The sequence below is a fragment of the Medicago truncatula genome, chromosome 7 (assembly GCF_003473485.1).
Source record: "Medicago truncatula cultivar Jemalong A17 chromosome 7, MtrunA17r5.0-ANR, whole genome shotgun sequence".
NCBI lineage: Eukaryota > Viridiplantae > Streptophyta > Magnoliopsida > Fabales > Fabaceae > Medicago > Medicago truncatula.
This window is the reverse complement of record NC_053048.1, coordinates 35,722,830-35,744,496: the sequence shown is the minus strand read 5'-3', so window position 1 is coordinate 35,744,496 and position 21,667 is coordinate 35,722,830. Positions and strand designations below refer to the sequence as shown.

Here is a 21,667-nt window from a genome sequence, read left to right as displayed (position 1 = left end):
TACCAAAAAAATTATCTTGAATGATTTGAGTAAGTTTTATTTTAAGCTGCCCTAATAATATATTTTTATCTACCTCAAACAAACTTATTTATCAAAAAGTAAAAAAAGCGAAAAAGTTAAAAATTATTCTTCGATCGTTAAATTTATCCGTCTTACTTTAACACTTTCAATATCTTCGATGGTTATAAATAAATATAATTGTATAGAAATTAACAATATATTCAACTCTCAAGCTTATTATATAAGAATTGTACCTCAAAATAAACTTGCACCTGAATAGCATATATATCATAGTGGTAAGATATAGGTAAGATCATAAATGAGAAAAGAAGATCAAGTCAAGTCTAGAAATCTACCCAAAAATGACCAAGTCAAAACTTCTGATAAATAAAAGAAATAATAAATACCAACAAATATTTGGTTTAATTGGTAATAATCCAACTCATATCTTATAAGAGCCAGAACCCAAACTTTGTTGTCCATCTTATTGAGTATGTATTCTATAATATAATGTAATGTTTCTTGTTTAAAAAAGGCCACAATATAATCTGTTCATAAAATATAATACCTTTCATAGCTTATTTGACATCATCATAAATAAAATAAGGAGAAAACATTGCACATGGAGGTGTGTCACTTGGTGACTTAACCATGGACTCAACCATAAATTCCCTCCATATACCATCCATTGAACATGCCACATTTTCAGTACAAACCTCAATAGCTTCTGCAGGTATTTTTGGTTCAAATCTTATGAGATTTGCATATTCAGTCAATAGATGTAACATATAATCATACACCAATTTCATATTTACGTTCTCTTCAACGAACCTTGTACCTTCTCTGCCAATCTCTTGTGCCTGTTGAATTATGCATTAAAAAAACTCAGCCACAATAAAAATAATTATGAAGCAAATAAATAGGGTTTTCTTCAAATATTGATTTTGTCACAATTCCAAGAGCATATTTTATTAAAAAACATAGAGAGAAAACCACACTCTTCTTTTGTAAGAGAGGTTTGAATTACAATTTTTTTTTTCTCTTATACAAATCAAAACCTACAATTTCATATTTGCTGAAATTTTACATTTTAATCAATTTTAATATAATCAAAAAATTTGTACACATAATTTCCTCTATTTCAAGCTGAACTCCTAGCATGAATTGAACAACGTATAGTTTTGAATTCATCTATCAACACAAATAAAATAAGGATTTGAACATTGTTTCACACATATAAAATAGGTATATAGAACTTTATTTTATCTTTGAAATTGTTAAAATTAATAATAAAATATTCAAGGTTATTACTTGTGGTGATTCTTAAAATTGTAAAGATAGAAAACAAATTATTTGAGAGATAGTTGTAATTTACTCATGGAGACAAAAGTGTAATTTAATCTTCTCTTAAGTGTCAAAGATGGAAAGTGTTATTTGTCCAAAAATATCATATATTGACATTTTCTTGGTTTCAAATAGTTTAGTGGTGGATTTCACACAGATACAAAGTGTAAAGAAGGGAGAAATCGAAAGTTCAAACTCAAGTCCCAGAATATCAAATGTTTATCCAATCTTTTATCGTTTGAACTATACTTCTGAGGCATATATTGAGATTTTATAACAGCAATTACTATAGTATTACGGGAAAGGAATATAGGGATTACCTTCTCTGGATGTGTATTGCCCCAATCAACAGCATACTTAATATCTTGACACATGTTTTGCTTGTTGATGGGCCAGTAGTGCTTATAAGGTACTAGGCTTCTTGTAAAGAAATCATAATATCTTGGCTTTATGAACAATGTCATTGAATCACATGCTATTATATATTTTTCACTCACAGACCATGAAATCCCTTCCACATAAATCTTGTACCTTCACATAAAAGAGTAACACAAGGAATGTAGCAATTTATTGAGTGACAAATCTAAAAGAATATATTGGATTTTGATTGTAGTAACTCCATCCGCAATTATCGATTTCAATCATTCATTTTGATTAACGATCAAGATAATTCTTAACTGATTTTGTTATTATATAATTTAAACCATCTGATCTCATATTAACGGTTGAGATAAAAAACCTTATATTTTGTTTAATGCAGCATTAAAAAAAAAAATTATAGCAATAAGTTACAAAAAAAGGCATGAAAATGTTTTAGATACTTACCTGTGTGCACATTGATCTTCTAGTTTTGTGTTCTTAAACCCTTGATCAATTTCCTCATTCCAGTCCTAAAAACAAACAATATTCATTAATATAAAGTGTTCACAAATTGTGATAATTTTATTTATTTAACATATTATATACTATTTACCACTGAATATACACGAGCATTCCAATCATGTTGATCTGTGACATTACATTTCCTAAGCTCATGCCTAGGGTTGGACAAAAAGTTTCCTTTCCAAAAAGCATAGGGTATCCTATCCTTCCATTTGATCTTCTTGTTGCTTTCTTGTATATCCTTCAACACTTTCTCCCATGGTTTTATTCTAGTCTCAGCCCTTCAAATTCAAACAAAATAAAACAAAAACTTCAATTTCCAGAATTGGTAGGTTTATGTACTAGAAAGTTGAGCATTTGTCTCTGTCGTGTTTCAAAAGAAGAATGAAAGGATAGAAATCCTAGAAAGAAAAAACACAATAGACATTTTTGGTTTAAATTTATCTATTTTTCATGTCTGCAATTTTTTCCATCGTAAAAAAAAAAAATGTCTGCAATTTTTACATTATATTTTCCATCCTTGAAATGCTTATGCTTGAATAAGATCCTAAAGACTCAACGATGTAACACCCACGGCTGATGGGGGCAGGGGAGTGATCGCCGGTGCACAAGGCACGACAATGAGCGGCTCCCGACAGAAACCGAATCACATCGGAATGAGAGGCATCCTGAGGCCGTGTAGATATGTGACTACATGGTTGAATGGAGGCTTACAAGAATTGTTTGGTACTACCTATATCAACAACATGCATCTTCTTTTTGATAATCCATTCCATAAGAACTCTACATTTAAGCGTGCTTGACTTGGAGTAGTCTTTGGATGGATGACCTACCGGTAAGTTTCCCGGTAAGCGTGTGACTGAGGACAAAACACGCTGAAAAGACTCGTGTTGGTTTGTAGGGTCAGTCGGCAATGCTTAAAGTCGTCTGGGATGTTACAAACGAGCACTTACACTTAAGGATCACTCACTTGAGTTGATCTAGCAGTGTTGAATCTTCACATTGACAGTGGAAGTTGATTTTTTTATCTTACAAATTCATCAACTTCTTATCAATTGAGCCAACTTTCATCGAGTACTACATCAATTTTAATCCTTATATAATCTATTATAGAGATTAAAATCAATATAATCCACGTAACTAATTCCAATAGGACAAATGTTATAGAGACTAAAACAAAACAACAAATTTCAATATGATCCACATAACATCAAAACAAGTTTTTATTTAAAGGGATTAAAAACAGAAAAACTTATAGGAATAGTAAAAACGAGAATTGGGCGTAGAGCTGAAAATGAGTTAAGTTGAGTCGAATTTAGTTAAGCTTAACTCGAATTAAACTAACCAAAAGAGAAGTAAAAAATATGCCTTAGCAAGGTAATAAAAAAAAACTAAAAACGCTTTGAGTTGCGCTTTTTCCTTAATTTCCACGCTTTGTTCTTAGATGTTAATTATTTCTTCTCATCCGGGAATAAGCTCTTCTTTTATAACAATAGTGCAGCCAGGTAGAACATACTTTCAGGCGATGTGGGACTAAAAAGTTGCAATTTACTTGTTTTTGCTCTTTCCTTTATTGTTTGAGAGGTGCTATTGCTCTTTCCTTATTTTAATGTTTTTTACGTTATTCTTTCTTTCTATAGTTAATTGTATCATGCTTTTAGCTTTGTAAATGTCATCCTAATCTCCTGGTGGGTTCTCTATGTGCTTATCTATTGGTTTGGATCATTTTTTCTGAATAATTTCTCCCCGATGAAGAAGGTGGGTATCATAGCCCTCCTAATTATGTGGAATATTTAGTACAGTAGAAATAAATTGATTTTTGAATATATATATATATATATATATATCTCGAGCTGACTCATGAATCAAACGAGTCGAACCATATATAGTTTAAATTCAACTCATTTGTTTAACGGACTTAATTTTCAACTCAAGTTCGTCTCATTTGGTTCATGAACAAAGTTCAGCAAATTAATTACCGAATCGAGTCTCAAACTATTTTCGAGCTGGTACGGTTGACTGCTAGTCCTATACACTCGCCATCACGCTACATTTTAATGCTTCAACAAAATCGTGTATAGCACCTTGTTAAACTTATTAACATTCCAAAAATCCACATTAATAAGTAGTAATTTAATATAGGAGACTTACCAACCCCAATAGGACCAATCAGGAAAGACAATGTCAAGAGCTTCATTCTTTCCACAATAACTAAAAATAGGTGGTGGTGTCACAGCTTCTGGTCCTTCGTATCTTTTTTTATCCACCACAGCTCTATCACCAGTCTCAAACAATAGCTCCAAATCTGGTACTCTCCCAGGGTACAACCTTAAAAGTTGTACTATTCCCCATACAGTAAATGTAGCCCTTGTTTGAAATGAATCTCCATAAGTTTCTACATAAACTTTTCCTTGTTTAATCACAATTCTAAGCTGTGAAATGTTTTCTCCACTATCCACCATTTCCCTTGTGATTCCTGTACTCTTCCATGGTTCCAAATCTTCATGAATCCATCTGAAGTGTTCTGGACATGTTGATGTAGATGATGATGGATCTTGATCTTGATGAAATGCTTGAATTGGGGAATGATCGTTTGGACAGGTTTGTGTTGGGTTTCCATTGAAGCACTTTAGTGTGAATTGTGTTTGTTGTCTATTGATGATTGTAGTTGTTTTGGTAAGAGAAGTGCTCTTTGTTTTGAACTGATCAAAGACAAGAAGTAAAATGAATGTGTCATCCAACTAACAATAATTATCTTTAAAGATTTTACACATATATTTAAAAATGCATAATTAAAACAAAGATAATAGCCATGCGGAAATTATTAGACCGGATGTTATGATTGGAGTTCAAACATCAACTACTCCACTTATGTGTATGAGTTTTCAATGGTTATTTACCATTTAATCTATCTAAAAAAAGATAGCTAATATACTTTTTCTTATTAAGTACCATTGTTGCCTTGAATAGTTCTCATATGGTCACTAGCTACTATTACACTCATTTTAAAGCGGAGGAAGGGCTCGAAATTTCATAAACTAATATATTCTTTTTTAATTATCGATATAAGTTTTTTTAGACATACTTAGAATTTATTTATCTTTTTCTAGATATTCTTATACTTTTATTATCTCCTTTTTCAAAAAATTCTCTCTACAATAAATAGTGACGACTAAGTTTTGACAAATTCCTTTCAAAATTAAAAAAGTTTGACAAATTAATAATTAATATCACTTTAAATTTTCCCAGCTCAAGGAAAAAATATAACATTACTCTTTGAAATTTGATTGTATTAAAAAAAAAAACCAAATACCTCCCAGGGTCCTTTAAGTTTCACATTTGTTTCTGATAGGTCCTTTAAGTTTCTAAGGTTTCAGATAGGTCTTTAAGTTTCGAGTTTGTTTCGGATAGGCCCTTTAAGTTTTTAAGGTTTCAGATAGGTTCTTTAAGTTTCGAGTTTGTTTCGGATTGGTCATTTCTATCAAATCAACTTTAGCTTAACGGAGGTTGATAGAAAGGACCTATCTGAAACAAACTCGAAACTCAAAGAACCTACCTGAAACCTTAGAAACTTAAAGAACCTATCTTAAACAAACTTCAAACTTAAAAGGACTTATCTAAAACCTTTGAAACTTAAAGGATATATCTGAAACAAATATGAAACTTAAAGGACTCGGGTAGGTATTTAGCCTAAAAAAAAATAGTGTATTATACTCCTGGTTCTAGTTTTCTCCTAAAGATAAATTGGCTCCTATGTTAACATGTGCTTGGTTATGTAGTGACAAAAATTATTTAGGATTAAAATGAGTTGAAGGAAAATAAGTAATACCGAACATATTTATATAAAAATGGATTAAATAATAAGTTTGAGTACAAAATTCAATCCTAAAATCAAAAACTTCATATTTTAACTTTAAATCATTTTAATTTTAGAGGCAAAATAAATTATACTCAAAATCAATAAAACATGTTAAACATACATTAAAATGAACCTCTCAACTCCAACTCTTTTAAACTTTATGATATTTATTAAATACGAGTTGAAGAATACATGTTTAAAACTATTATTTCCTCAACAAAACAAAAATTAAAATGATTATTGTTTTTTGATCCCGTACACAAAAAATCTCATTTGGGAGATCCTCCCAACTTTTGTCGATTATTTGTAAATTAATTTGTTTGAATTTAGTCTGTGATCATGTCATTGGTGCCATGTACATTGAGGGTGTCATACTACCATCATTTTGTATAGAAAAAGAAAAATAAATAATATTGAGCATCATATATCGATAAAGATAAACCATGATATAAAAAAATGGTGGGCATAAAAAAAGAGAAATATTGATTGATGTAAGTATTAAATCCAATGACAAAGATCAAGATGATGGAATGGAAGACAAACTTACAGGATCAAACCGGTTGATGTAGGTGTTCCAATCAATTATTATCATAAAAAAGATGAAGAAAAAAATGGTGCTCAATAAAACCAATCTATTCATCCTGCTCTAAATTAATGGCTCACTAACATTCAACCCAGATACAACAAGTCTTCAATGGAGTGCTAATGTCTATTAGAGATTGAGAATAATTATATTTTTTTCTCTAAAAAAATAATTATATATAATATTATTTTTCTATTATATATAATATTCTTTTTTAATTTTGGAAATAGTAAATATGGAAGTTTACTTTAAAAAGTATTGATATGAAAATATTTCCCAATTTGCTAAAAATATATTGGTTCAATACTTTGTACAAAGTTTTGTCAAAGAAAAAAAATACTAGCATTTAGAGTTAATTATGATCTACCCATAATGTTTTAAGCTTAATTTTTTTTAAGGTCAAGTTTGATGATTATAAATTTACTTTTAAAGGAAATAAATATAGTGGCCAATGTTCGAACTCTGGGCTCTGCATATATTATACAATATTTTTTTTATCAATTTAGTTAAAAGCTCACGAGGACAACCTAATTAATATATATTAAAATAGGAGAATGCTAACCATTGTCCTTGAGGCATTGGATAAGGGGATAAAAATATAAATATAGTATTGGAAAATGGTGAAAAGTGATAAATTTAACTTTTTAAAAGTCAAAATGTTGTTGAAACTAATGCAAACATGCTACTTTTGGCTTTCTTAACCATTGCCCTGATTAGCAAAACCCATTAAAATATTATTATTTTTTTAGAAAATGTTCTTTATCGCATTTCATTATTAATTAAATTCATGATACATGTCGGAATATCATCAAAGATATATATGGATGTCACTACCAAAAAAAGATATGTAAGGATGTCACTACATTAGCTAATTCATTGACAACTTCATTCTATTATCTCTTACTAAACTCAACATGAGCGTTTATTTGTTAATTGAACACTACAAAACTAGATAATATCCATAATGAGATCAAATTCGGTAATATCTCTCTCCTCTATTTAAAAAAAATCAGCTACTTCTTTATATAAAAACTTATACTTCAACATTTATGTGGTGATTGGATAGACTTAGGAACAATGATATTTAAACAACCATTTGGTATAACCTTTTTAAAAAAAAAAAAAATTGTACAACCTTTTTGACAATCTTCTTTTTCTCTCTTTTCATTGGTCAAAAACAATGAAGAGAGGGTAAGAATATAATGTGAGTATGAGAGAGAAAATTATCAAAAAATTGTCACAAAATGATTGTACAAATATCTTTTTTCTAAACTTAACTACTTTGAGCAAAGAGATAAATAATTGGATGTCCTATGAGAAAAATTAATCTAACAATTATTTATTAACATTATTTGATAAACACTTGTGAGTGGTTAATTAAGTTGTTTATTCCAACATGATCTAATTGGTTTTCTTTTTGTAGCAAGCCTAAAACTGCGTTTCGGAAAAACATAATTTTATCATGTTCAACGGCGGGATGTTTTTCATAATTTAAAGTTTTCTTTGACAAAGTGGATTGTAGTCAAATAGTTTTTCATAAAAGTATTGAACAAAGTGATTACAGTCAAAGGTAGTTTTTTTTAATAAATTGTTTGAAAATATTTAACACTATAAAACAATTTTTACAATATTAACCATTTATGAATCCAGAAACTCCAAAGTTTGGAGTTGTTTTGATTTTTTTACATATATTTAACACTATAATTTAAATATGCTAATATGATAGGAAAGAGAGAGATAATAAAAAATAAGATGTACCTCAAAATATAAGAATTGTACCTCAAAATACCACATTGTACTCTAAATAACTTATAAACAACAATTCCTAAGTTAATTCATCACTAACAATTATCAAAACTAACATGCAAGCAAAATTTATAAAAACCTAAAAAAGTTATATTTCTTAAAAAAAAAAACTAAAATTTCTACAAGTTAAATGCAATGAAGTAGGGTAATCATCACTTACTTGATATTGTGGGAGAAATTAGCTTTGAATGGCACAAGAATTATGAAAATCCCACTTGGAGGGAAAATTTTCGTGTTTGGAGAAGTTGGAAAAATGAGAAACTTTGTCTCTGTTTTGCTGATAAACGACTTAAGTAATTGCTGCGTGAGTTAACTCACGCTGCGCTACTTAAGTGGCGCACAAAATACAAAGTGCGCAAGTTAAGACACGCTATGTGACTTAACTTGCGCATGGATAATTTAGGCAACGCTGTAGAGCGCGAGCGAAAAGTGCTGGATGAATAGCAGCATTCTAAAAAGTAGGGTCTCGTGACTATATATATGGAGAAGTAACACACACCAGGAACAAACACGTTTTGGAACAAGAAAGGGGGATTCACGTTTTGCGGCCATGGAAGAGTAGGCTGTAGTATCACATTTTTTGGAGATTTGATTATTTAGAGAGATGGCATTTCTATAGAGAAACACAAAGTAAGGTGTTAGGAGTAGATTCTATTCAAGATTTGTTGAGACATCATGAGTCTAGACATGGAATCTTCATCTTTCTTTCATCATTTGCCAAGCTTGCATAGACATATGTAGCTACATCTAACCTTGTGGGTTTTGAGGTATTCAAACAAGTCATTATGTAAACTTTTGATCTTTTAATATATGGTTCTAGCTTATTTATTCAATATTGTTGTTATTCTTGTATTTAATGCTTTATTGAAATTCAAAATGATATTGACAAATACTTTTGAATCTAAGAAATAGAATAAAAATATATCTTAAGTTATCACTTTTAATATTTGATAATCACTTTTAATCTAGAACTTAATGCTTTTGGATCAATTAATTGATTGAGAAATCATCGATTAAATGATCCGATCGACTTTGTGATTGTTTAATAGTTTGGGAAATCGACTTTTGAATAGTCCATTAGAAATCACGACATCATTTGGACACGGATGATGTTGTTGAGTGATTGTGATAATATCGTTTAAAAAGCTAGAATCTGTAATTTGATCGTGAGAATGCAGTTGTTACGCTTGGTTGAGTGTCTCTGACCCCAAGCGAAATGACCATATTTTTTTCTCTATTTATTTTATGTCAAATAGTTTATATAGTTTACACAAACACACGTTTTAAATTCATACACTTAAAACAATATTGATTGTTGAATGGCTTGAATATCGCGCTAGTCCTTGTGGTGACGATATACACAAAAATACTTACTTTTGATTGATAGAAAAATACTACATCATTAGGCGAGCATCACTTTCGCCTACCAAAAAAATGAGTAAAAACCCTTGTCGAGACTTTGGATTCGGGGGTTGGTTTCGAATAGGGAAGGTGTTAAGCACCCTAAACGACTTCGGTACTCCGAACGAACCGCTTACCTAGATTATCTTGTGCTAAATTCATTTGGCTTACTTGAAAAATTATTACCTAAAATCTAAGTGAAAGAATGGAGGGAGAAGAAGTATGTTTTTGGTTATTTTTATTTGATTTGGAAGGATAAGTCCTCTGCCTACGTACCCTTTTTGGGAAAGGGATCAAAACCGACGTAGTTCCACACAAAAATTTCTTTGGTGGGTTAGGTTGATTTTAAGATTTTTGAAAATGGGTTTTAAGAAGAGAAAGAGGCCTCAAGGCATGAGATAAAAAAATGAGTGAGGTTGATTGATTTTAAATTTTGAAAATGATTGAAGTTGAATTAAAATTGATTGAGAGTTTGATTAAGAAAATAAAGGAAAAATGTTATTAAGAAAATGATTTTGAAGTTGTGCATATTTGATTTTTTGAGAAAATGGTTTTTCTAAACTAACGGTGAAAACTAACGTAGCGTCGTAAAAAGAACGAGCGGAAAGCGGTAAATATATTGTGGTAGTGTCGGTGCAAGTGTCGGTGCTTGTGTTACCTACATTATTACATCAATTCCTAAATACAACCCTAAGGCCTTTATGCCAAAATAAAATGTAAGAAATAAAACTTACATCAATTTCCTATTTATACACACTAAGTCAATGACAAAATAAAATGATGAGAAAATTAAATGTACATGCTATGATTCAAGACAAAAATTAAATCGTTAGTAACATAAGAAATATCATGGTGAATGAGACATAAGTAATAAAAAACAAGGAATTAAGACAAGCAACAATTAAGATCATCATATAAGAAATAAATAAAAAAAAAATTTAAAAGAAAACAAATAGGATGGATTTTTAAAATTAGAGAAAATTAAGATGATAAGAACAATATTTTTGGAATTTTTAAAAACATTAAAATGTAAAAAAAAATGTAAAAAGTATTTAAAAATGATAAAGAACAACTAAAAAAAAGAAAATACAAAATTGGCTCAGCAGGATTTAATCTGGACCGTTGGATGAATCCAGAGGTCCAAATCTGAATCCCAAGATCTCATCACAGCCATAGGATCTAAGATCCAACGGTTTTAAAAATAAACAGAACAAAGGAAGGAAATCACAGAAAGCACAGCGACCGTCAGATCAACGATCTGACGGTTCAAACAGAAAACACACCACAGTCCATCCAGCGGAACACATACAGGATTTAAAGACAGATCATACAGTAGCCGTCAGATCAAGGAACGATCCAGATCTGATGGCTACTAACGCGATGGAGCATCGTAAGGTTGTGAATACGCGCGCGTGTGATCCGGCAAAAAAGAAAGCACTATAAAAGCAATTTTAACAAAAAAACAAAACAAATCCAAAACACTTCTCTCTCTAAGTTTATTTTAGAGAGAGAAGCTCTCCCTTCTCACTACAAATGACAGATCGGAGAAGAAGGAGGAAGGCGGTGGCCGGAGCTGCTCCGACGCGGTGGTCGGCCATAGCGCCGCCGCGTCGGAGCTTTTTTTTATTTTATTTTTTTTGAAATTTTTTTACATCAAAAGCTTCTTCTCCTTCTCCTCTATACAAATCCGGTGTTATTTTTTAAAAGGGTAGAGAGATTTGAGCTAGATCTACAAATGAAGATTTGAAATTTTTTTACCTCTTTTTGCTTTGTTGTTGTCGTTTCTGGTCCGATCTGAGCTTCTAAGCTGTTGCCGTGTTTGTTGTGGTATTCTGAGCTGTTGTTGTTATGCGATTCGGATTTGTTATGGTTATTAGCTTCTGAGCTATTGTGGTTGTTGTATGATTTGGATTTGTAGTGATATAGATCCGGATTTGTGTTGTTGGGTTCGGACTTGTATTGATTTGAGGTGTTTATGTTGTTATTGTGTGTTTCTGGAAATGATTGAGGTTCATGTGTTCTTGATATTGTTCATATGAGTTCATGAAATTTTGGGTTTTGATCCAAAATTTTGGAGAGAGAAAATTGGAGATTGTTTATGAGTGTGATTGCTGATTATTGTGACTGACTTTCTCTGACCTCGTGAACAGTGCACTGACAGGCCATTTATAGTAAAATATTAGGGTTTGTCTCTGATACATTGAAATGACCAAATTACCCTTGTAGCTGAGACTTGGAGAAAAAGACTTGACAAAAAATAAAAATAAACAACAAAAAAAAAAGCAAAAATAATAAAAATAAAAAATAAACAAATAAAAAAAAGAAGAAGAAGAAGAAAGACCAAAGTCACTTACGTGACTGTCTTCTCTTTTTTCTTGAAAATAAAATAAATAAAAAATAAAAATAAAAATAAAGATGAAGATTAAATAAAAATAAAAACAATGTCCCTTCGGAACCAAATGAGGTACTTCAAAGTAACCTCCCTGCCGAAATTTTGTTTGAAATGATAAAAATAAAAAAAGACGCGACTTTTAAAATACGGTTAGACCTTCTCTTTTTTTTTTTGACATGACCGTTACGATTAAAAAGACTATATAACAAAAAATGCGTCATAAAAATGAAAGTGAGACGGTTTTAATTGTTGTGAAATGCAAACGTTGATTTAAATGTAAAATAAAAACTTTTTGAATGACTAAAGACAAGAAACACGAATTTTAAATGGTAAAAAAACGAATAAAAGGGAACGTGAACCATTTTAAAATACGGACAAACGATCTTAAACGGTCCAAAATTGGGGTATGACAGATGCCCCTATTTAAGTTTCTTCGTCACAAAGGTTTTAAAAGAGAATACTTTTTAAACCAAAGGGTCGGAGAGACTTAAATATATAAAAACGCCGATTTTGGACCGTTTGAAGTGCCACAGATGCGATGCTTATGCATGTGATGGTATGACTAAATATGATGCTGACCTGAATGTGAATGACGAATAAAGACTGACTGGGGAATAAATGATAATGTTTGTTAACATTATTTTAAAGGTAAGGACAAAATTATCTGCCGAGTAGTGAGATAAAGACGTGGTTAAACGACGGGTGGCGGAATTAAAGACATGACGGGCCGACGAGTGGCGGAATTAAAGACATGACGGGCCGACGAGTGGCTAAAGTAAAGACATGACGGGCCGGCTAAAGTAAAGACATGACGGGCCGATGAGTGGCTAAAGTAAAGACATGACGGGCCGACGAGTGGCTAAATTAAAGACATGACGGGCCGACGAGTGGCGAAAGTAAAGACATGACTGCCGACGAGTGGCGAAAGTAAAGACATGATTGGCCGACGTGTGGCGAAAGTAAAGACATGATTTGCCGACGAGTGGCGAAAGTAAAGACATGATTGGCCGACGTGATTTGCCGACGAGTGGCGAAAGTAAAGACATGATTTGCCGACGAGTGGCGAAAGTAAAGATATGATTTGCCGACGAGTGGCGAAAGTAAAGACATGACTGCCGACGAGTGGCGAAAGTAAAGACATGATTGCCGACGAGTGGCGAAAGTAAAGACATGACGGACCGACAGGGTTTGCTAACATTGTGGGATAGCAAACACACGGTAAAAATAAAGACATTGTAAAGCTTGGTATCAAGGGAGTGACTTGATAAAGGTAAAGTTGAGGGGAACAAGGAATTTGTCTGACGACAATGGGGAATTGTATAGACTGATTACTGGTGAGACCTGCCCCTTTGGAACATGTTTGATTTGATGACATTTTGGAATTAGACACACTGGGTGTGGTATCTGAGGATAGTGAAGCAAAATATTGGGCAAAAATGCAACTATGTATGAATGATATTTATATGCGTGCTATGTATGCATGCATGAATGAATATGTATGAGACTCGTATGACGGTGTAATGGTAAGATTGTTGAGACAGGATTGGGCAGGTCTACAAGGAGAATGGCCCGGCATCACTGTGCGAACACTCGAAACTTTCATTGGGGATAAAGTCACGGGAGATGAATCAACCAATGTTGGGGTACCGCCCCTTAAACATACTGCTGGGGTAAGTCCTCATGATCAAAAACTAGGGTAGAAGTCGCCATTTATCGGGATGAAACCCATCAATCAACCATTCTGGCAGGGGTCGCCATCAATCAAATCACATGCAGAAGTTGCCATCAATCAAACCACAGGCAGAAGTCGCAATTTTTCGGGATAAAACCCATCAATTAATAAATCTGGCAGAAGTCGCCATTCTGTAAGCCAACACAAAGTGCATTCTTCCATTTGGCCAACTTGAACTGTGATGCCTCTGTCTTTTTTCATTTCTTTGTATATATATTTTTTTTGAATCCCTAACTTTTGTCTGGATCGCCCTTTCGGGTTTTCAATCCACCGGGAATATATTCTTTTTGTTTGTATGCCCCTAATTTTTGCTTGGACCGTCCTTTCGGGTTTTCAGTCCATCGGGACGCTCATTTTTGGCTTAAAACCGCCCTTTCGGGTTTTCGACTTAGCGAGCATTTTACTTTTTTTTTTTTTTGACAGAGGTCATCTCACAGCTTTTAGTCATGCCAACCTTGCAGAGTTTAACTGTCCTTGAGACGGATGTTGATGTATGTTTCACATGCTCATAAGTTCAAAGAAGATGTACCTGTTGTTTATGCTTTTCAGAAGACATGATAAAAGTTTTTTTTAAAAGATTTTTTTTGATTTTTTTTTTTGCTTTAGGTATTAACATCAAAAATAGAAGAAAAGTTTGCAAACAGAATAAATGAGAATTTCAAATAAATGGGCACAAGCTCAAGTTAATGTAAATGGAGTGGTGGTCTGCCAAAGGCGTGGTTCCACGGATTTTAAAAGTTTGGAAAATGGTAATTAAATGGAAAAGGTACATTGAACACAATAACCACTGTTTCCTCTACCAATTTTGAATCCCACTGTTCTGAGTCTTTGATTTGCAGACGTTTCAGAACGGAAGCCCTTTAACAACTAAGATGCCCCAGATGAATCATATCTGATTTGATGCAATTACCTTGCCATGAGTCGAAGGTCTTTTGACGGCTGAAATGCCCCATATGAATCATATCTGATTTGATGCAATTACCTTACCATGAGTCGGAGGTCTTTTGACGGCTGAAATGCCCTAGATGAGTCATGTCCGACCAGATGCAGTTACTTTGTCATGATCCTTAACTTTTGCATAGATCGCCCTTGCGGGTTTCAACCTATCAGGATAAACATCATTTTTCATTTTTTTTTATATATGTCTCTAACTTTTGCATGGACCGCCCTTTTGGGTTTTCAATCCATCGAGACGCTTTTTTTTTTTTCTTTTTTTTTGCCTAAGCCGCCTTTTCAGGTTTGCAACTTATCGAGCTTTTTCATTTTAACAAAGTATTTCTTGACTGCATCAGTATTCTCAGGACATACAAGTTTACCCTCATTCTTTGTATTAGGCATTCAAAGCCTCTGGAATTGGGTAACATATTTTTGAGCACAAAGCCACTTTCTTGACATTCACGGGAACGGGCCTTCTTTATCGAATACTTGCTTTATCATTTTGATATAACTGTCCATGCCACATGGCAATAACACTTTTAAATTCAATCAAGCTTAGTTTTCATTGGAACTTCCGTTGACAAGACTTTGACCTCCATGAGAGGCACTGCTTTTATGTTGTATACTAAGGGATGGAGGGGGGTTTGCTCCTGTTAAAGTATGCATGGAGTACAATATCCCTGCAAGACTGATGGTAGCGTCTCGTGCCAGTCTTTGTACATGAAAGTCCTCTTCTGGACAATCTTTCTTGATATTTGCAGCTTCGACGACCAAAATGCTCCAGGAGGCGAGAAAACTCATTGGAAACTTCTTCATCATCCTCTTATTCAGCCTCGGATACAAGGAACTCAAAGTCAAGAGGGAGTACAGGATTAAAGTGTTCAACGGGTTTATTAATGCATGATTTGATTATTGATATAAACATTATGATTATGCAGATATGTGGAAATAATTAAAGAAGAAGAATTTTTTTGGTTTTTTTGTATTACCATTTTTCCAGAAAAAGCACAAAATAAAAGAAGGTCGGGATCGAGATGGCCTTTCATTAATGATGAAAATACGTAAAGCAAAAAGCCCTAAACAAGCTCACTTCCGTCTCGGGTGGGACGAAAGGATTTTTTTTTTTTTTGAAAAGCATAAAACAACAAACAAACATATTAATTGAACAAATGAGTAGAAGAAATAAACATCACCAAAAACCCAATTGCAGCTCAACAATCCATGTGTCAACATTAGGCATCAAGATCCGATAGCGGATTAACTTGCATATTCAAATCCAAACTCCTCTAAAGGTATGAGATCGTCTTTGATCAGCTTCTGGACTTCAATCTTTAAAGAAAAACAGCACTCAACATCATGACCTTGTGCCCCCTGATGGAAAACACAAAAGAGATCAGGTCTCCATCGAGCCGGCAATTTCTTCGGTATTGGAGGAGGTGGCCTAGTCTGGACAAGGTTCCTCTCAAATAAATAGGGAAACAACTCCCCATATTTCATTGGAATCGGATCAAATTTAATTCTTGGAGCCTGTTGTCGAGGCTGTTGTTGATATTGCTGAAACTGGGGCTGATAGCCCGGATTGCGGACAACATTCATGATGGGCAAAACAGTGGTAACAGAGTGAGAATCCAGATACTGTTGTTGACTTGGTCGAAACTGGGGTTGATAACCCGGATCTTGAACAACATTGGTGATGGGCCTAACAGCGGCAACAGAGTGAGGAGCCAGATGTTGTTGTTGAAGTAGCACTTTTATATCTTGGTCATCGAAGGACCACACGTTATTTTCAATCAACTTCTGAACTTCTTCTTTCAAAGGGTAGCACTGCTCAGTGTCATGACCTGGTGCCCCTTGATGGAATACACAGTTGAGGTCAGGGCGATACCAAGGTGGCAGCGAATTCGGCACCCGAGAAGTGGTAGGGTTTGAACAAGGTTCTTCTTAAGCAAAATGGGAAGCAAATCCGCATATTTCACAGGAATCGGGTCACACTGAGATGCTTTTTGGACCTGATTTTGCGGAATGAACTTCTGAGGAACCTAATTCTGAGGGATAGACTGCCGAGGAGCCTGTTGTCGAGGCTTTTGAGGGCACATTGGCTGATATGGTGATTGAGGCCTTTGTTGGACAAGCAGTGGATCGTTTGTAGCCATCAATGAAGATACAAGGCTAGTTAACTTCTCTACCTCAGCCCTAAGTGTTGTTACCTCTCCACGAAGCTCATGAACCTCTTGCTCAAGCCGGTCCATTTTTCCTGTTTGCACGAGTGTCTGCATATGCGAGCCGAACTTGGATGAAGACATCTGACCCCTTTAATGTTGGATTGACCTTTTGTAGGTAAAAACAAAATATGAGGCATGGACTAGAAACTATGAATGCAAAGATGATGCATGATATATTTATGCAGAAATGTACTATTTTTTTTTTTAAAGGACTTATCAAAGTTAATTTTTAAACATTGTAGAGAAACATGGTTTCATTTGAAAATTGTGAAGATATTGCAAAAGGTCCTTTTTCAAATGATAAGAACGAAACCAAGGAAAAAGTTCTTAACAAAAGCTAAAACTTAGTTAAGAGATTTTTTTTTTGAAGTTGTATCTCTTGGTGTTCATTCTTACAAGGTCCATATCCATGATGTTTACAAAAACTTGTCTAAATCCTTCAATTTTTGATGGAAAAAGTTGTTTATGAATGGTTATGCTAAAGTACATGATGAGGTTAAGTCCACATGTTGGAGTCAAGGGTAACAACGCCATTTGGTAAGGACTATGGTTTAAATTGCACTTGTAACAAAAGTTCTACCAAGGTTCCCAAAGTCATTGACCACTTCCGAATACTATCGGATACCGAGAAAACACCCGGTCCAACAACGTTCGTAGGAAAGTCTCATTTGAGTGTAGTATCGCGTGTCGACTAATTCCGAGAAAACACCCGGTTAGCCACCGCACTACGTCCTAAAAAGGCTAAGATGGGTTAAGGGTTACTAAAAGGTCCTTAGCTTCATTGAAAACTTAAGAGTAATAAAGTCTAAACGTGAAAACACACGCCGACATATATTACTTCAAGCTCCTTTGCTAAGTGTAGTTATCTCACGTGTGACAAGACACGAGTATACTCTCGGTATGCCACTATGAGTCTACCACTCCTATCTTATATTTCCCTCAAGCTCGGGTGTGGAGCTTTATCTCACCACTCACGTGAAAGCAATAGCATTTAGGCATGTACTTACAAGGCATAAGAAATAATAAAGCACAAGTAAAAAAACAAGTAAGGTGGGTTTAACCCGCGTAAGACTAAGTCCCCAGTGAAGTCGCCATTCTGTGCTCCCCGATTTTCGGATATCAAACCATTGATTGATTTGAATCGTCAATCTTTGAACTCTCAATTTTTATTCGTGGGAAGGGAAAAAATGAGTAAAAACCCTTGTCGAGACTTTGGATTCGGGGGTTGGTTTCGAATAGGGAAGGTGTTAAGCACCCTAAACGACTTCGGTACTCCGAAGGAACCGCTTACCTAGATTATCTTGTGCTAAATTCATTTGGCTTACTTGAAAAATTATTACCTAAAATCTAAGTGAAAGAATGGAGGGAGAAGAAGTATGTTTTTGGTTATTTTTATTTGATTTGGAAGGATAAGTCCTCTGCCTACGTACCCTTTTTGGGAAAGGGATCAAAACCGACGTAGTTCCACACAAAAATTTCTTTGGTGGGTTAGGTTGATTTTAAGATTTTTGAAAATGGGTTTTAAGAAGAGAAAGAGGCCTCAAGGCATGAGATAAAAAAATGAGTGAGGTTGATTGATTTTAAATTTTGAAAATGATTGAAGTTGAATTAAAATTGATTGAGAGTTTGATTAAGAAAATAAAGGAAAAATGTTATTAAGAAAATGATTTTGAAGTTGTGCATATTTGATTTTTTGAGAAAATGGTTTTTCTAAACTAACGGTGAAAACTAACGTAGCGTCGTAAAAAGAACGAGCGGAAAGCGGTAAATATATTGTGGTAGTGTCGGTGCAAGTGTCGGTGCTTGTGTTACCTACATTATTACATCAATTCCTAAATACAACCCTAAGGCCTTTATGCCAAAATAAAATGTAAGAAATAAAACTTACATCAATTTCCTATTTATACACACTAAGTCAATGACAAAATAAAATGATGAGAAAATTAAATGTACATGCTATGATTCAAGACAAAAATTAAATCGTTAGTAACATAAGAAATATCATGGTGAATGAGACATAAGTAATAAAAAACAAGGAATTAAGACAAGCAACAATTAAGATCATCATATAAGAAATAAAAAAAAAAAAAATTAAAAGAAAACAAATAGGATGGATTTTTAAAATTAGAGAAAATTAAGATGATAAGAACAATATTTTTGGAATTTTTAAAAGCATTAAAATGTAAAAAAAAAATGTAAAAAGTATTTAAAAATGATAAAGAACAACTAAAAAAAAGAAAATACAAAATTGGCTCAGCAGGATTTAATCTGGACCGTTGGATGAATCCAGAGGTCCAAATCTGAATCCCAAGATCTCATCACAGCCATAGGATCTAAGATCCAACGGTTTTAAAAATAAACAGAACAAAGGAAGGAAATCACAGAAAGCACAGCGACCGTCAGATCAACGATCTGACGGTTCAAACAGAAAACACACCACAGTCCATCCAGCGGAACACATACAGGATTTAAAGACAGATCATACAGTAGCCGTCAGATCAAGGAACGATCCAGATCTGATGGCTACTAACGCGATGGAGCATCGTAAGGTTGTGAATACGCGCGCGTGTGATCCGGCAAAAAAGAAAGCACTATAAAAGCAATTTTAACAAAAAAACAAAACAAATCCAAAACACTTCTCTCTCTAAGTTTATTTTAGAGAGAGAAGCTCTCCCTTCTCACTACAAATGACAGATCGGAGAAGAAGGAGGAAGGCGGTGGCCGGAGCTGCTCCGGCGCGGTGGTCGGCCATAGCGCCGCCGCGTCGGAGCTTTTTTTTATTTTATTTTTTTTGAAATTTTTTTACATCAAAAGCTTCTTCTCCTTCTCCTCTATACAAATCCGGTGTTATTTTTTAAAAGGGTAGAGAGATTTGAGCTAGATCTACAAATGAAGATTTGAAATTTTTTTTCCTCTTTTTGCTTTGTTGTTGTCGTTTCTGGTCCGATCTGAGCTTCTAAGCTGTTGCCGTGTTTGTTGTGGTATTCTGAGCTGTTGTTGTTATTCGATTCGGATTTGTTATGGTTATTAGCTTCTGAGCTATTGTGGTTGTTGTATGATTCGGATTTGTAGTGATATAGATCCGGATTTGTGTTGTTGGGTTCGGACTTGTATTGATTTGAGGTGTTTATGTTGTTATTGTGTGTTTCTGGAAATGATTGAGGTTCATGTGTTCTTGATATTGTTCATATGAGTTCATGAAATTTTGGGTTTTGATCCAAAATTTTGGAGAGAGAAAATTGGAGATTGTTTATGAGTGTGATTGCTGATTATTGTGACTGACTTTCTCTGACCTCGTGAACAGTGCAGTGACAGGCCATTTATAGTAAAATATTAGGGTTTGTCTCTGATACATTGAAATGACCAAATTACCCTTGCAGCTGAGACTTGGAGAAAAAGACTTGACAAAAAATAAAAATAAACAACAAAAAAAAGCAAAAATAATAAAAATAAAAAATAAACAAATAAAAAAAAGAAGAAGAAGAAGAAAGACCAAAGTCACTTACGTGACTGTCTTCTCTTTTTTCTTGAAAATAAAATAAAAAAAAAATAAAGATGAAGATTAAATAAAAATAAAAACAATGTCCCTTCGGAACCAAATGAGGTACTTCAAAGTAACCTCCCTGCCGAAATTTTGTTTGAAATGATAAAAATAAAAAAAGATGCGACTTTTAAAATACGGTTAGACCTTCTCTTTTTTTTTTTGACATGACCGTTACGATTAAAAAGACTATATAACAAAAAATGCGTCATAAAAATGAAAGTGAGACGGTTTTAATTGTTGTGAAATGCAAACGTTGATTTAAATGTAAAATAAAAACTTTTTGAATGACTAAAGACAAGAAACACGAATTTTAAATGGTAAAAAAACGAATAAAAGGGAACGTGAACCATTTTAAAATACGGACAAACGATCTTAAACGGTCCAAAATTGGGGTATGACAGGGTGTGGTCATAAATTTTGGGTTATCCCTTGCAATACAATAAATTTTAGAGAATAGAGAGGAATACGCGATTCCACCATTGGAGGGCTAGGAAGCTTGGAGACAAGCTTGTTCATGCTTCTCAAACATCAATCAACCTTTCTTTGTTAGTGTTATGCTCTCCACGGGTAATTAAACTCTCATTTGTGTTGAGATTAGAGGTAAATATCTCGAATTCTGATGTATCACTCTTAGTTTGTTTGGTTGTATATGATTTATGTATTTAATATAATCTTTAGTTTAGATATATTTCTTAATGTTTTTGTCGACGATCACACCGGAAACATTCTTTCGATTTATTAAGTGTGAGAGATTGTCTTGCTATCTAACAGGTGTAGTTTAAGCCATGTATAGGTGCTAATACTTTAGAGATGTTGATTAGGTCTATATTCATGTATAACTATTCTGTCACATGTCATTGAATCAATCAGTTATTTTGCCACCGAGTATCAAAAGTCAGTTGATTCAATTGAGTTTGTGTCATTATCCAAAGATGGAAACGTACGTTAAGTGACACGTGGAGTTAT

General features: G+C 33.6%; 1 protein-coding gene across 1 annotated transcript; it reads right to left on the bottom strand.

Moving 5' to 3' along the window:
- Positions 1-392: 392 nt before the first annotated feature.
- LOC11426921 (O-glucosyltransferase rumi) lies at positions 393-17,184 on the bottom strand. The gene is made up of 8 exons (XM_039827977.1): positions 17,143-17,184; positions 16,821-16,944; positions 16,202-16,692; positions 4,378-4,967; positions 2,318-2,507; positions 2,170-2,234; positions 1,665-1,875; positions 393-860 (listed from the first exon to the last, which is right to left on the bottom strand). The coding sequence occupies exons 1-8, from the start codon at positions 17,182-17,184 to the stop codon at positions 579-581; spliced, it is 1,995 nt and encodes a 664-aa protein (XP_039683911.1). The 3' UTR covers positions 393-578.
- Between the last annotated feature and the right edge of the window lie 4,483 nt (positions 17,185-21,667).